Raw genomic sequence first — 18,222 nt, 5'->3', positions numbered from 1 at the left:
AAGCAGTCCATTTTTGCTTCTCATACATTTACAGTAAAATTAATGAATTTTCTGTGATTTGCATAACTCGCGGGAAAATGCGGGCTTTAGAAAGTGCTGCATCGGTTTATAAACTCTAAATTTCGTGTTTAAGAGTGTATTTCACAGTTCATTTCACATCATTTTGTGACAAAATATGTTAGGAAAATGCACCTCACAGCTCTGAGAAACATGAAAAAAGAACATTGTAGTGTTTCGTTTCACGTTTCTGTCAAAAAGTAAATATGCATGTCTCTACTAACGGATTCGGGTGACTTTGGTCTGCTAATTCCAAGCAAATTGTGGTCAGGTTTAAAGGTCTCCCACTGCTGCGAGGTCGTAGTCGCCCATCAAGGTGAGATACAGCCCAATGTAGAAATTGTCAGTTTTTTAAATACTTGTATCCAGGAGTAGACAAATACAAGGCACCTGATTGCCATAACACCTGAAAATTTTCACCTGGCTTCTGAATTTTCAGATTCAATTAAAAAAATCTATGTTTTTTAAAATATTTTTTTTTAAGTAACGAGTACAGTATGTTTTTTAAGGTTTGATTGTTTTCTGTATCACGTGTAATCTAAATCAGAGTAATAAACATGCCATTGTAATTTTTTTCTCTGTTGCAAGCTGAATTTAAAAATCTGCAGCATTGTGGTAGAGTCTGCCATTATTATAATATATCGCTTAGTTATTCATGCTGTTATCTGTTGAACCTTCTTCAGGAGGCCACTCCAGTGCAAGAACTAATTGCTTTTAATTGAATCTTGTATTAATACATTTTGGCGAATTAAAATATACTATGTATTTGACATCTTTATGAATGTACGAACACTATTTGAACTTCATGTCATAATTTATGGATATGCTCGAGAAGAGGGAAACTGAAGTGGCCATTGCAGGAGCTGTTGAATAATGTGAAAAGAAGAGGCGCAGAGAATCTGTAAAAGGTGAGCATTTTCTATTTCCGTACAGAATTATAGAATATTAAGTTAATTGTAGTAACGGATAGTGAAAGGTTAAGAGGCAAAGCAAATGGAAGTAAATGTTCATTCTGCTGGTAGTGTATTACAGCTTTTAGCTTGGAATAGCTGAGTCAATGTAGTCATAGAAAGACTTTGTTTAGAACTATAATAAATTGAATGGACCAACGTATTGTTAATTCTGTTCTACATGCTGAATGAGAACATAGATTTTATATTGTTTATTTTATTTATAATATAATTGGTGGTTTAGTTGATGTTTAGAGCTAATAGTGATCAAAGTTCACATCACTCTCTGTCAATTGAGACAAATATGATAGAAATGTTTAGTGACAGTTCTATTTCTTTATTTTTGCAGCAAAATATGAGTTACAGAATTAAATTCGGAATCGTGATCTTAATTCAAGACAAAAAAGAAGATAAGCATTTGACGCTGTAAGTATAACCTCAGTATATTATCTGTATGAAAAGGTTGCATTAAAAGATGAGGGGTGAAAAGCCACCTTTAAGTGTAGTAATTAGAAGTCATAAACTTCAATACATGTTTTCATAGTTTCCCAACTGTAGCAATGGCTTTTTTGTTTTGTTTTTCAAAACTGAAATTCCCCGGTGGCAATATAAATTGCTATAGACACACATATTTAATAAAATAATAATAAAACACAACTCCCAACATAAAGTGGCAACTGGCATGTGTTGCATAAAAATAGCAATGCATTTGTAAAGTGTTTGTCACCATATTCCATATTTTTATTTTTTTCTAGATGGAGAATGGAGACCACTATCTAAATTCCAAGAAGGGAACTCATGATCGAGAGTGATCACCTGTCCTTATCATAACAAGAAGAAAACTGAAAGAGTTTTAAGATTTATTTCTGTAACCCTCTCTAGCCATCCAGCTTCCTTTGTTAATTTTCTAAGCATTCCACTTCTTAAGGCTCGGCTCGATCTTTGGCATGCAAATGGGTGATTGTTTTCAAATTTTCCTTTCTATTCGAAAAACCTCTTGGATATAAACCTCTTGGATATTTCAAAATATGAAAAGTTACATAAGCTTAGAATTCCTTCTAGAGCATTGACGTGAATTTTCGTGTAGTTTCTTTCACTGTTGTCTAGATATTATCAATAGTTTTGTGATTACGTAAGTCTATTAAACTATTGATAATATCTAGACAACAGTGAAAGAAAACTACACGTCAATGCTCTAGAAGGAATTCTAAGCGTATGTAACTTTTCATATTTTGAAATATCCAAGAGGTTTTTCGAATGAAGAGGAAAATTTGAAAAAATTCGCCCATTCCCATGCCGAAGGTCCAGCCAAGCCTTAATGTCTGTGCATTCACCATCTTCATCACCATATGATACAAACAAATCCTCCTCATCCTTTCGTAACAGTAATTTTGACATTGTAATGGAAGTTATGTCAAATAAACGATTAATCACAATCCTGTGAATAGTTCTTTCAGTGGCCATATTACATTTTGAACATTTTCTTGCAGCTGGTGCACCACTTTTTATCCTTTCTTCAACAGAAATGGCTTTCCTGAAATTCATTCCCAACTTTCATTTAACCACTTTTTCCTTCACTTGACTAATCCAAAACACTGTAGTGCATACTATAGTGTTTCCTGTTTCCATTTTCACTTCATTGTTCAGTGCTGTGGATCTTCGTGACTGTCATGGTACAGTGTGTGGCATGCAAAACTAGCCCCGTTCTGATTAGTATACAAAATATACATGCGGAACTGCAAGCTGTCATGCTAAACATGTTATCCCGTGCGCAAATGTGTCTTCAGGTTAGTGGTGACCACTTTCAACATCTATTGTAAACAGTATTTTCATTATATTTCAAATGTACTGTACATATTGTATACTGATCAGAATGGGTCTACTTTTTCATGCCACACCCTGTAACGGGAGGTTATAATTAAAAGTTTCCCTACTCAAGAGCCCTGTGGAGTCCAACCAAAACATCAGATTGTGGTGAAACTTGGTGTGGAGGCTATGGAAACCATAAGGAAGCGAACACTGATGAAAAAAGAAATAGTTCAAATTTTCACCACCAGGTGGAAATGTGCTGAAATCTGGTGCACAATAAACCATCCTGCTGCTAAATCATTGATCACGCTGTCTTAGGTCTCCAAAGGGTTGTTCATGTTGACGGCATGTATATTGAAGACTGAACTGAACTGACATTAACTAAAAATAAAGTTATGCAACTTCTGGTTTTGCTGTGCTACCTGGTGGTGAAAATTTGAACTACTTTTTTTTTCTGTCAGTATTCATTTCTCCATGGTCTCCATAGCTTCAATACCAAGTTTCACTATAGTTCATTGCTTCGAATGGGCTCCAGAGGATTCTGAGTAGGAGAACTAATTATGACCACCCTGTATGTTTACAGCAAATGTATGTTTGCTTTCACAACTATGTTATTTGGTTCAAGTATAATATACACTGCATGCCAAAAGGTAAATCATTCCCCTGTGCATTGCACCGTATTGTGACCTCAGCCCTAGTACAGGTGATGTGATCAACACCATGCTCTCTGGCTGCCTTTACCTCCTCCCCTCCCCATCACATCCAAATAAGGGGCTGAGTAATCTCCAGAACTCTTATACGGGAGCGTTAATGGAAATAAATTTCCACCCAAGACCCATCTGGTGTGGAAAGTTGTTTAAGAGTACCTGGAAAGTCAAGGAAATTTAGTTTTGTTAGCGGGAACCCCAAATCTGTGAACACCACATTAAGAAAAACATGATGATTGTAGCCAGTGGTTCCATATTTCCACTTTAAAATACACACATATGCTACATATGCTTTGCTTACTGCATATATTCCTGGCCACCAGTTTGAACTTGGCCATCAATGTTATTTGATATACAAATTCTCCATGTTTTTCATCTTCATTACGTTGCTGTGCAGTGGCGTTTTCATTGGGTGGTGCATATCAAATGTATCGAGTCCCATCATCGCTGTTTTCTGGCTTTCAAGCCCAGAGCCTGTTACTTCTTTTTCAAGTAGCTCCCCAATTGTCTTTACGATGCTGGGTCAAGTCCAAAGTGTTGGGGTCTCCCATTGGGAATTGAACCTGGGACCACTCACTCCAAAGGTAAGAGCGCTAACCATTTGGCTATGCAAGAACCCCTATTTGAGAATAGGGACATTATCCACCAAAGCATGGCTCAATACAGGGATATATTGTATGGTGAAGGAACGAGTAGTTTGCCTTACATTGTAAATTGCTCACATATTGTGGTGGTGTACAGTCATGGAAAGAAATATTTCCCTCATAAGACTACTGGTATTAAAGCTACATGAGGGGGGAGTATTTTTTTCCATGACTGTACGAGTACAAAATTCCACTTGGTATCAGCATAGGTATGTACAAATTCATTCCAATAGTTCTAGGGAAAATTGTTCCGTATAGCACGATTACCAATATATGAGGTTTGTTCAAAAAGTATCCGACCTTAATTTTTTTGGCATAATAAACAAATGTAGTTAGGGTGGCGTGGTTTGATTCACGTATGTAGGTGATCCTAGTGTGAGTGAGGAGGTGTAAGTGAGCAGCGTCGGAATTTCGTTTTTGCCAAAATTACTGAAAAACTTGAACAACGCTACCGCATTAAATTTTGTGTCAAGCTTGGAGAATCCAAAGTGGAAGGCCTTCAGGGAAGAAGCAATGGGCACCACACAGATACAGGAGTGCTACAACTGCTTCAAAGATGGCCACACGTCAGTGGAGAGTGAAGCACGTTCTGGTAGGCCCTCAACATTAGTATTGGATCTGTTCATTCCATTTTGACTAATGATTTGGGCCTCCAGAGAATCTCAGCGAAGTTCGTGCTGAAGCTGCTTACAATCGAGCAGAAGAAACTCCGCTTGGAGATACAGACTTTCCTGGCCAAACACAGCACACCTGTACTACGTCAGGCTCCCTACTCTCTTGACATGGCTCCATGTGAGTTTTGGCTTTTCCCCAAGCTGAAAATGCCCCTGAAGGGAACCAGATATCAGTCCAGAGAAGACGCCATGCAAAATGCGACGGATCAGCTGTGCGCAATCCCAAAATATGCGTTCCAGTGCTGCTTTCAACAGTGCGAGAACTGTTGGGAGAAGTATGTAGCAGCTCAAGGGGACTACTTTGAAGGAGATTAATGTAAGATTGTAGTATTTGAATACACAATTTTTTTATTAATAAAAGTCTGATACTTTTTGAACAAACCTCATACATTGATGACACATGAATACATGCATAATGATCAATAATCATTGGTTATCTCATGTGTGATTTGGTCAGCCATCTAACGACCACGTGTGATACCAAGGATGGATGATCTCTAATTGGAGTTGCCGGCCCCTGTGGCAGAGTGGTTAGCACATCGTGCTATGATGCCAGGAGTCCTGGGTTCAAATCTCGGCCTGGGTATGGATGTTTGTGAGTGTCCATTCATCAATTTCATCATATCACTCATCCCCATCTTCGCAAATTAGCTGAAAGTGGCACAAGAAGTGAAGTAAAATAAAGCAAATCAATCTATCTAATGGGAGTTTTCCTGACAATGTCCGTACATAAACTATCTCTAGGGCTCACCCAGCCTCTTATTCGGTGAGTACCTTGGAGTAAAGAAAGCCAGAGTGGGGTGCTGATCACATCTACGCTAAGACCAACATCGAGAGTGCGTGGGGCCATACCTTCACACCCCATATGTGTCCCCATAGCACAGGGGAGAACTTTTAGTATCTAAGTACACATGTAGAAATTTTATGAGTCTGTAAGGGATGGTAATGATGGTATTGTTTCTTGTAACAATATTATATGCACTTGTTTACATATAATGTTTTTTCTTCTTCCATTTTTACAGGCGATCTTATTCTCGTTCGCCATCCCACTCTTCAAGATCAATGCCTGCTAAACCACTGGTTGATTACTAATAATGAAATGCTCCCAACTATCAGTTCTGAGGACCTTGTAGCACAGAATGTGCAAAAGACTGAAAAGGAAGACAAAAACAAATAAGATTCAAGTTGAAATTTTTAAAACTTTGTTCTTCTTTGAAATGAAATAAAACTGGTATTGTTGCTGAAAAAAAGAGCAAAGTATGCAACCAAATGAGCATATCACATCAGAATAATAAGTGCATAAAAAATAACTTATTTTTAACCCCAAACCTGGTTTTGATTATAGAAAATTTAATGAAATTAATGTTTTTCAAATCCATGAAGCTCATATTTTGGGTTAAACCTTTTTGGTTTTTTTCTGCATCAATGAATTTTGTGTTGTTTTTTTCAACACTTAATAGTTGCTAATTTGTTTTATATCTGTGTAGCATTGTGAATGCTGAATGACATACAACTTTCCCCTTGTTGACTCCACATGTTGTATATATAATATTTTTGTCTCCATTGCTGTATTCATTGAGTTTGTTTAGTGCCGGTAACTGCTACAAATAATTATTATGGTATTGTACAATGTCCTGTTTTGTTTAGCTGAAACAAGGTTGCAGGTACTAAAGGTTTTGTTATACAGTTTTTGTTTTTGGACTCATATGTTGTACATAGCATGTATCTTTTTGTGTACCAGTTAAAGCCTTTTGTATAATAAATATTGTAGTTTTTTCGGTACGTATCTGTGAACTGAGTATGATCTTGAATATCATGTTTCCTTCTGACAAAAGGTATGTAAAATTCCATGGAGTAAATGTTACTGAGATGACAAATTGAAAATATATCCTTCGTGTTTTTGACAAGAATGCTGTGAGAAATATTTAAAATCTCAAATGTTTGGAGTATCACGTATGAGAGACTAAATATTGACACTGATTCTGCATTGTGAATTTTACATTTAATAAAAGCTGGCCTCAATGGTGGAGTGGTTAGCCCAGCACACTGGGCATGGGTGTTCTTTGTGAGTATCCCATCATCCTTTCCATCATATCATCACTCGTCCTCATCTTCGTAAATGGTCAGAGTTGCAGCAAAGCAATATACCAAATCAGTCAATCATATGAGAAAATTATTGAGAAATTACTATACATTTATTTATTTATTTAATTAAAGTTTCAGATACAGTACTGAAAGACCATTTTATACCGAAACTGTAGCAACAAGAAGAAAATAAAAACAAAAATAAAAATACAACAACAACAAAACAAGACAATACAAGATGGCAGACGAAAAAAAAGAAATTGTTACACATACATTCTTAGAGATTGTCGGAAGCTTGTGTTCTGACAAGAAAATATCAACATTTACAGGCAGGTTATTATATAAGTGGGGGAGCCTGTAGTAAAGAGACCGAGAGGAGAGAGAGCCTTGTAGAGGGAATGTGAAAGAGCTTTACGTTGCGGATTGGCCGTGCGGGTACTCGTAGATGAAATTGGTTGACAAGGAATTCGGTTTTAATTTTACCATTCACGATTTTATGCAAAAATTTCATGTCTACTAGTTCGTGACGAGTGTGTGGTGACTGTATCTTCAAAATAGACATAATATCTGTTTTATGGAGGTGTCTGAGAGAAGGTATTCTATGGTGAGCAATTGCGAGGAAAAAGCTGAGGACGGAATCAATCCTGGAAAGATTAGTTTTAGAAGCCATAGTCCAGATGGGTGAGCATTATTCAAGAATGGGAGAGATAAAGGATTTGAAAAATATGCTAATGGCTGATTGGTTCTGGATTTCAGGGAACCTGTACAGAATACCAAGGAGACGCATGGCTCGTTTAGTAGTATAAGTAATGTGATCATTGAAGTTTAGCTTTTCATCGATGATAACACCAAGATCTTTTTGAGAGAAAACATTTTTGATGGCACAGTTCTCGAGAGTATAAAGTCTAGTTGAAAACACCTTTAAGTTTGATTCGTGCAAACTATTTTGCTGCAATATTGAGTTGCAGCTTCACTTGAGTGCATCAGTGTCGGGTAAATGTCTTACATCGCTTTCGTGTGTGTAGGCAAATTGCAATGATGAGCATGAATATTGGTTAAATGGCTGATGCGCCCACCAGAACTCGGATTGGAGACTGTCAGCAGTGAGACAATGAGTACAGCACTTGACACACTCAGCCACCTAGGCACTCCACGTAATCAATAACATGTTGCCCCATTTCCCCCCAATTAACAAGTTACTTGATACACCATATTTCACCGCATAAACGTTTCACATTTTATGCCAAAAATATTCGTCAGGTGCAATCATTATGCGCTCGTATTACTGGTGTTTAGAATTAATTTATTACTAGGTAAACTGTCTTTGGTGCAAGATTAGGATGCTTGGAATACTTGTATAAGTATATTAAAATGGAATATAGTCCAAATCTACGCACATTATCTCTTCATGGCAGTTAATTGTAGTTGAAATATTACACTTGAGAAAATTTACTATAGTGTTGGGAAGTATGGACTTACAAAATGTAATCTTCTGGGCCCAAAGATTCTGCTATCACTGGTTTTGTTTTCTGATGCGTCAATGTGACAATTACAGGAGGAAAGATTATAATCCAATTTTTGGACTGAAGATGATAAGGTGCAGAGAAATATGGTAATCCCATAAACTCAGGCCTGTAGCTAGAATTTATCTTGGGGGGGGGGGCTCATGGGTTATCAGGGGGCTTTGTAAACAAAGTCCATTTTTCAAAAGTTGAACAGTGTTAAATGAAGTAAATTATTTGTGTGGGGGGGGGGTCATTAAGTTAATATAGAATTAAGAATATGGAAGGAATGTGGATGATGACGTCAAAGTAACAGATTTCTGTCTAAACAGGAGACCGCAACAGGGGCAGCAAAGGTACGGATAAAGAAGCTCCTCTGTGAAAGGTCATTCTATAGTCTATAGAATCTTCTAAATACTTGCCGCTACTTCGACTTCAGCTCATAAACAAGATGAAGTTTACGTTCTGTGAATTTATCCTTCACCAAGCTGTGAGCAAAATAATATCTGCTGTCTACATTTTCACTCTTCACTGCAAACAAATTATACAAAATAGTTTTACCTAATGTCGAGGGGGAGCTCAGCCTGGCTACGGCCCTGCTGTGCACTGTGCAAGAACTTTCTAAACTCTATACAACCTACTAAATACAGGGTGTCTACAAATGATTGAAGCAGTTTCACAATGTTACTTTACGTGTATTATTGAACATATTATGAAGAAACTTTACAGTTTTGTAGAGAAACTCAACAAGTTTTGTGACACATTACAAGTGTTCGGTATGCCCCCTCTTCGTGATTCTGCAGACATAAACTTTATAATCGAGTTCTTCCAAAACGTGATGAAGCATTGCTAGATCACTCGGTAATAGAGGCACAAACACTAGATCCTACACATAACCACACACACAAGAAAGTCACCGTGAGGCAATGACAGCAGTTCTTGATCATCATTTGCACGACGACCGACTCATCGGTTTGATACTCTGGTGGTTAAGATTTTGTGGACTTCGTACAGGGTTTGTCCGGAAAGTAATAGGACTGAGTCGATTTAAAAAAAAATTATTGAGCCAATCGTTACAATTCTTTAAAAACTTTCAAAGTAATCTCCTTCTGCGTCGATACAGCGCTGCCAGCGCGATTTCCAATCATTGAAAGCGTCACGGAAGGCATTCTCCGGAATAGCCTTTAGAGCCGCGGTGCAAGATGCTTGGATCCCCTCTGTTGTCTCAAAATGCTTGCCTTTCATCGGCCTTTTCAGGCGAGGAAACAAAAAGAAGTCCGGGGGGGGGGGCACATCTGGGCTGGGGGTCACTTTCACACATGTTCAAATTTTCTTGGCACACTTCCACTCGCCGCAACTTCTGGTCGTCAGTAAGCACTTTTGGGACCATCTTCGCGCACACCTTGCGCATGTTCAAATGCTCCGTCACAATGTCATGAACCACAGATTTAGGTAAATTTAACATCTGGGCAATTAAGCGAATACTCAGTCGACGGTCTGAGTTCAAAACTTCGCGCACACGAGTCACATTGTCGGTGTTTGTCGAAGTCGAAGGTCTTCCAGCACGGTCTTCATCAGCGACCTCTTCCCGGCCCTCCGAAAAGGCCTTGTGCCACCGAAACACACCACTTCTTGCTAAAGTATCATCTGGGTAAGCCTGCTTGATCATATCAAACGTCTCTGTCGCAGATTTACCGAGTTTCACACAGAATTTAATCGCGTACCTCTGCTCTAACGAACGCTGCATTTTCGGCTTGCACCACTCACAGAAACACGTCGCGCGAAAAAGCCTGTCCTGACTCTCCGGGTGCTCGGAGACAACTGACTAGCCCTTGTAGGTTAGGTAGGAACCCCCTCTACCGAATACAGTCAGTGCGCGCACGCTCCGAAGTACAGTCGCGGCGAAAAAAAATCAGTCCTATTACTTTCCGGACAAACCCTGTAATAGAACTGGGGCGGAGCACCATCCAACTGGTGGATAAAGTTATCTATGCCTGTCTACAACTGTGACATGAGCCAATTTTGTAACATGTCAAGATACCCATATTCTGTAATGGTTGTTCACTGAAGAAGAAAGGGCTGTAAACTAAATTTTGAGATTGCACCAAAAGCATTGGGTTCCGGAAAGTCACGAATATGCTCAACGGCGCCACGGCAACTTGTAATGTGTCACATGACTTGTTGAGTTTCTCTACAAAACTGCAAAGTTACTTCGTGATAGTTTCAATAATACATGTACAGTAACATCATGAAACCGCTATCTATCATTTGTAGACACCCTGTACTTTCTGCTATGTAGACTTCAGTCCATAAACAAGATGAAGGAATGTGATGGCTGATCTTCGTTCTGTGAATTTGTCCTTTCATCAAGTTATAACCACATAATATCCGCTGTCTATATTTTCATTTACACTTGTCACTACAAACAAATTATACAATAATTTTACCTAATGTCAGGGGGCTGGTGATGATGCCTGGCTACGGCCCTGCATAAACCAGTGGTTTCCAAAGTGTGTGTCGTGGCTAGCTTACAGGGTCGCCACAAAATGTTCCAATATTTTCAGTGAAATGATATGATTGTTTCAAGTATGTGCTTATTTAGTACTTGTTACACACAAAATGTCCGTAATAAATTTCCATGTACTTTTGGCATGCATATTATCATGAGAGAAATACAAGTGATCAATGAAGTGGATAAAACAATGTAAGAAATAAGATAAAATAGTCTGGTCTTTTAAAGAAGTCTTTCTTATATCTATCTACAGGATAAAAAGATTAAACCTTGACACACATTTGTTTTTCTACCCCTTTTGGCTAACAATGATGGCAAGAATGAGAGAATAGATGAAATTGATGATACAACCAGTATGATTTTAAAAATTCCCAACGGGGCTTCAGTAACTACTCTTGAAGAATCAGAATATATAAATTATACAACCACCCCCTCCTAAAGCTAAAAATTACCAACCAGAAGGGAATTTTCCCCTAAACACACACCCCCCCCCCCCCCCACCTTTTCAAATACCACTGTGCTCATGTTGCCATTCATGGCAGAGCACTTAGCACAACATGAAACAATGCCAGGGGTCCCAGGTTCAAATCCTGGCCTGGACATGGACGTTCTTTGTAAGTGTCCCTTCATCAGTTTTGCAATTAGCCAAAAGTGGCAGAGAAGCGAATTAATCAACAAAACCACCTTGCTCTCAATGAAGCAGTCGTACCAAAGCGCCAGGTTTTGAGCCTAGATTCTTTGATGAGATGATCACTCGGTCAACTGCTTAAGATCCATACCCACCAGGATGGGCTCATGTCTTAATCGTAACAACTGGACTTTCTTACCAGAAAGCACAGTCAAGATGTCTTATAGTTTCTTTTTGGCAATTTGAATTTAATATTAAGCACCAAAATTATCTTCCAGGATTAAATATGTAAATAAACCCCATTAAATTTATTAACCAGTGCATTTTGTAGATGATGGATGAAGGTCATGCTGTGACCTTGTCCCTTTATTGCAAACAACACTCCCAAAAGTTTCCCATGGAATGTTCAGAAGAGAACACGGGGAAGGCTGAAGTACAAAATGTACAAACGCCATAGTTTCCCTTGTTTATCTGTGGGGAGACGTTTTGAGAGTTTCAAATCTTTTGAATCGGTACAGCCTGACTAAGTTGAGAAAAAGTCTGTGACACTTTGGTCGAATTTTCAACTGTCACTAACCTTTTATGCAGATGACAGCAAAAGTGGTAGCATTTTGAACAAGGTGGATTGATTTATAGAATAATGCACAGAAGGATTTTGTAGATATCAGAATTACTTTTAGTGAAAGTACATTAATCTCGTAATCATTTAATGGTGTTTATTAGGCTCTAAGAAAGGAAAAGGATTCAAACAAAATATATGTAGTGATGGGGTGAAGCTCATACGAAAAGAAATGTAATATGCAAACTGTAAACACACTTAAATCCTCTTGATTTAGAATTCAATAATTTTTATAGGCAAAAATAGCAAACCTTTTGTGTAGAGTAATATACAAAATATTAATCCTGTTAAACTGTAAATGGTGTCTCATTATCATTAAACTCTAAATAAACATGGCAGCTAATATTTTGCAAACCATAATGTTAAAAATTGCCAAAATTCAGCTACGAAGACTTTAAAAAATATTTCAAGTTACAATTATAGAGTACAGCCAGAATGTTTTATTATCACTAGAAGAATAGTTACCGAAATTAGGTATTATAGTTTCATTGACACATTCAACAAATATTTTCATAGTAGGTTCATGTATGTAGTATCAGAAACAGAAAAATGTATATTTGCAAACAATTTTTATATGCTTTATTCAAACTGTTCACATGGTTTACAGAGATATTTACTAGAAGAATGCTTTTCTATAAAAAAAACATATCTATATGTATGGTGCCAAAAAACACCAACAATTTAAGAATGTTTTTTTTTAATAAAAAAAATTGATTTCAATAAAGAAATGATAGGTTAATTTTATGCAAGCGGCATTTGTCATTCATAAGAAAACAATATTAGTGAAGGTCACGGTAACACTTTTCACATGAAGTGGAAAATACATGCATGCTCTGTTTGACTTATCAGCAAGTTGCAGAGATAGAACAAAAAAGAAAGATGGGCTGTTTATCCCATCAACTATGCTAGATTCGTATATGTATTCATAACTTACAAAAAATTACAACAAGGACAGAAATTAGTAAAAGGCATCATGACTACAGGCCTACGGCAGGTAACAAATAATTGCAATAATGAACAATAACATGTAAACTTACCAATATTATTTTTTTTCCTTGGTTCCCAATCCAAAATTGAGGTAAAGTAGTCATTCTTGTATCCTTTTACATGATGTCTTACCAGTCAAGAAATTAAGCTTGTCAAGAATTTTGCTTTTTTTTTTTCAGTAGTGAATTTACATTGTTATATGCCTGTACTGGGATTTGATGAAATTGAATATTTGGAGATCTAAAATTGTATTGAGTTGTCGTTAAGTTTTGGTCACCGTTTCTTAAGAATTACATTCTCGTAAGTGTGAAGTTTTGTAAAAATATTAACTAATGTGGTCATTTCCCACTCACAATGAAGTCTGAAGCATTAATTATTACATGTTAGAAGTAAAAAAGTAAAGTACTCTCCTGTGCTTTGCACCATACCATGAAGGCGTAAGGGCGTGTGAAGTTAGCGCCCCACACTTTCTTGATCTCGACTGAATCTGAGGGTGATGTGATCAGCACCACACCCCTGGCCACCTTTACCACCCAGAGTTTCATCCAGACTCTGGCTGGGTGCCAGAGTCACTTGAACAGGTGCAAAAAGTTCTGGTTCTCCCTGCTGGGGATCGAACCCGTATCACGCATGGTAGTCAGACACCCTAAGGACTGAGCTACAGCGTGCATGTTGCAGCAAGTCTAAATCTCTTGTTAAAGTACAACTTCAGTTTTCATCTTAACCGGCCTGTTTTTCATTGAATAAAAATATATATTTTCTTAATTTACAACCATACCTAAGCAGGGTGTGGTTAAATAAATGTTAAGAAAAATAAAAAAAATTCAAGAATTTTGGTTTTATTTTGGTAGACACCCTGTTTGATTTTTCTTTAGATTTCTGTCTTTGTACTTCAGTGATGATGTATCCCAAATTACTTCCACTTCATCCATAGACTGTTCAGTATCCAGACCTAAATCGCCAGTCTTCATCTGACACAAACTCTTACATGAAAAGTCCCAACCAACTGGACTCGTGTGATTTAACAGAGCTGTTGGGATCAGTGATTCTAATGAACCGAGGTAAGAAACCTCTGCGTTTGCATAAATGGTCCCATTAGCCGCCATTTTAAATGTGCATAAAATGACAAATTATAAATTCTTTATACATGGGCAAAGTTCAGTCCGTGGCTCCTACCGCTTAATCCGCAAGACTTATACAATGAATCAAAAAATAATACGGTGCAGACTCTTTAATTTGAACCGCAGTTTATTCCCCTTGAAATAAAAAATCATGTAATGATGCGATCATTACTGGATACTTTTTTTATGTTATAAATTGTGTATGTCTATGTATTCCTGTACGTTTGAGATCTTGGCCGTTAGGGTAGGTAGATGTGTCGCTGGACAGCCGACCAGCGGTAAGTTTCCAGTAACGGGTTAAGTCATTAGCGGGGCCTATAAATAGGAAGGGCAGGGGAGCAGTGGGTCTCAGATGTTTGGCGGAGTACAGCAATGTACGAGGTATCTTTTTCTCTGAGGGGAGCGGCTGGGCGACAGTGTTGCCACAATATGAGGGCACAACTTCCCTTTCCAAGGGGCAAAATTTCCCTTTTGAACATTTTTTCCCTCCACCTGAGCAAATCATACAATAATAATAATAAGTATTAGTAGTGGTAGTAGCAATAGCTGTAATTATTATTATTAGTGGTGGTGGTGGAAGCAGCAGTAGCAGTAGTATTTCCGTTGGTCCATGTCCGTGTGAATAAAAAAATGTTAAAATCTTTCACATACATGTCACTTTCATCGCTTCCTGCCCAGATGTCCCAGGTTTGGATGCTGGTAAGGAATCCATTTAATCGTTAATCCTCATCGTTACTATTATCCGAAGGTGCAGAAAAGCTATACTTAACAGAAATATAAATAGATACAGGCTATATTCAAGGGAGAAGAAAAAAGAACAGAAATAATGAAAAGTGAATATGAAACTGGAATTTAACATATACTGTAATAATATAGTCATATGTCTTAAAATTTCCCTGAAATTGTGGTATTTTTCATCGAAATTCCCTTTTCCCTTTTGGCTAAAATTTCGGTCCGAATTTCCCTGCAAAAGGGAAATTTCCCTTCATGTGGCAACACTGCTGGGCGAGCTTTCTTTCCTAACTGTGAACCAACGGGGAATCGAGTTAACTTTCTTTCTTTCAATACACACACTTGCTCTTTTTACATTTAATTCAATATTACATCTCATGTGGGAAACCGGGTACACAACGCACATACCTTCAGCCACCTTTTTTGGTACTGAAGGGTTATATATTTTTTTACTCGTGGAGCCAGTGGCTACGCGAGTCTACGCACTCTCTTCGGGAAGGGGGGACAGGGTACACCGAAATATAGATTTTGCGAATAACGGCCAAGAATTAATTTATTTAAATATAATATGAATAAACCTATATATATCTAAAAGGAAATGGGCGTTAAGTTGTAATTTGAAGAGGTACTTGTCTATTGCCTAAACTAGCATCCACAGAACTTCAGGTACTGCAAGTTTTGAACCTCGGGACAAGGATTCAAAAATGTATGGTTGTGTATATTGTGTATTCTGCTGAGAATCGACTGAAAAGCACAAAATATACATATACAATATGTAATTCGAATTTTCGAATCTTTCATTTGGATTATTTGGTGATGATATGATGAAAGACTACTCTCAAAGAACACCCATGCCCATATCGGGATTCAAATCCTGAACCCCTGGCATCGTAGCGTGCTGTGCTAACCACTCCGCCAGCTGTTGAAGTAGCTATTAGAGCTATTTTGATATGGTAGTGTTGTTGCTAGAGGAAATTGCACAATTGAGTGGCAATATTAAGGTCCAAAGTAACTGAAAAAATGTAACTCACCGGGACACTCCTTCGATGCAATGCTTATTAAAATAATTAAAATTAAGAACATATCTCATTCTAAGTTAACATAAATGGAGACATTTTCGCAACACGACTGCAGTCCGAAAAAAAACGTCGGGACAGTAATTAAAAGCGATGAAAGAGGTCTAAGGTAGATTTCAGACCGAAGCGGCACTTGTCGCTTGGAAGCGAACCACCAGTAACAGTGGCGGGGAGTAGAGGGGAAAGGGGGTCAGTTCCCCCTCTTTTTGCTACTTTTGCCCCCTCACTATGCTAAACCTTATCTACCAATGGAAAATAAAGTTTTGGAACTCGATCGCCGCCAGTGATCAGTAATCAATGCAACCTTTCGAACCGGACACGATAGGCTGCACGTGTCGCTCGGACTGGCCCGTTTTCTCAATACCATGTATCGTGTACCCTAGATCTGTTTTTCTCACATGCGCTGTGAATATTTTGCTTCAGACTGAAGAAGCTCGTGTCGCTTCAGTCTGAAAGCTCCCATAGAGAGCGGGTGGAACGTTCGCGATGCAATCAGTTGTTTACAACATAAACGCCCCTGCGTTGCGAAAATGTGAATTCTTCAACTCGTCGCCGCCTTTATGCAGTATACTGAGTGTTTATTTCATTATGGTGGAAAATACCGTACACAGCTAGAGTAGATATGTAATATTTAATACTGTTGGAATATTTTGACAACGAAGCAGAAAGAGAAGTAACACTGGTAACACGAGAATACAAGCGAGAGGATAAAACAATTGACGATCTACTTTATTTTGCGAATTTGCTGAAGCCGTAAATACAACATGACCGGAATGATTGCTCAGCCAAAGCTTCAATTATGCATGAAATAAGGAATATATTATTGACCAAAAAATGTATCCTCGAGCACCATGTTTTTTTTCCGTATGTGATGTTGTTATGATAGGAGCGTGTTCACCATGATGTTAACGGATATTTACTGAACAAACTGGCTTTTTGTCAACTCTTGAATTTTACCAGGGTCCGAGTCCAGTCATTTACTGCATTGGTGACTTAGTTGTTGAGTGTTCGACTCGTGATCTCATCATTGGCAGCAAAAACATTACCTTTGAGTAAGTTGCGTACAACAATGGCTAACAATGGAAGGTGGAGACTTAACAGATTATTGTTATTGCAACAGTAGGAAGAGTGAGATCTCTCACACTTTGATGTTGCAACACACCATTAGCGACTCGATCTCAGTAGCGTACGCAGGATTTCATCAAGGGGGGGGTTATATCTAAAACTTTTTCCAAATTCACATTACCATTGTTTATTATACTTTAATTAATTAATAATATTCATAATAATTAATAATACTGATAATTAATTAATTAGTTTAAATACTACTACTAATACTACTAATGCAGCTGTTGTTACTACTAATATCACTACTATTATTAAGTAGTAGAGATCTACATAAATATATTTATGAAAGCAATTCGCGATTAAAATTAACCGATGTGCCATCTGGTGGGATTTTCAGGAAGTACTCTAAGTAGGATACGTTGTGTTGAAGTCGTTTAAAGCATTGGGAATATGTGAGAGAGTATGGTCTACTGTTCAGGTTTTTTTTGCTCTAAATCGTTTTATGGGTCAGAACAAATTAAAAGTTTTCATGTGTTTCCACCCCGTGGAATCAACAAAATGAAATTTGTTAATAAATCAAGGAAAACGTAATTGACAGAAGATTGGTATGGGGGATATAACACTGTAATTCGGCAAGGAAATTACGAATAATGCACGAGTCTGCTTACATTATTTTTTCTATATATATATATATTTTTTTTTTCATGAAAGTAAAGTTTTAAATTGTACTTTATAAATATAGCTTTTTTTCCCCAGAAAAATCATGAAGCGTCTTACCCAATGCGTCCATGTATTACCGGTATTACGTATGTGTGAAATTTGGAACAGGTGCAAGTCGATTAAGAGAGAAGATGAAAATAGTTTGAGAATGTAACCAGAAAAAAAAGTGGACATGCTAATTTTCATGTTTCATTCAGTACGATGTCCTTTTTCAGTGAGTATAGCCTGGTCATGAAATCGTGAATATTATTATTAAACCAGCCTTTCTCTTTCGAGAAAGAACTGCAACGATATGTTCGCAATTTTCTCCTGTCCCAGCTTTTCAAGTACA

The 18,222-nt window shown here is 37.7% G+C and overlaps 1 protein-coding gene across 3 annotated transcripts in view; it reads left to right on the top strand.

The window, feature by feature from the left end:
* LOC145980996 (uncharacterized) overlaps window positions 1-18,222 on the top strand; it is a 91,750-nt gene that overhangs the window by 61,038 nt on the left and 12,490 nt on the right. For 2 of the 3 annotated variants that reach the window (XM_083114090.1, XM_083114089.1), the window contains exon 17: window positions 5,864-6,624. The exons of the other annotated variant lie outside the window; for it this stretch is intronic. In XM_083114090.1, coding sequence (XP_082970216.1) covers window positions 5,864-5,933 — 70 coding nt within the window. In that variant the 3' untranslated portion in view covers window positions 5,934-6,624. Of the gene's footprint in view, window positions 1-5,863; window positions 6,625-18,222 lie in introns of those variants that run through there. 3 annotated transcript variants of the gene reach the window in all.

The sequence above is a fragment of the Lepisma saccharinum genome, chromosome 28 (assembly GCF_977018435.1).
Source record: "Lepisma saccharinum chromosome 28, izLepSacc3.1, whole genome shotgun sequence".
Lineage (NCBI taxonomy): Eukaryota > Metazoa > Arthropoda > Insecta > Zygentoma > Lepismatidae > Lepisma > Lepisma saccharinum.
This window is presented reverse-complemented; position numbering and strand designations above follow the sequence as displayed.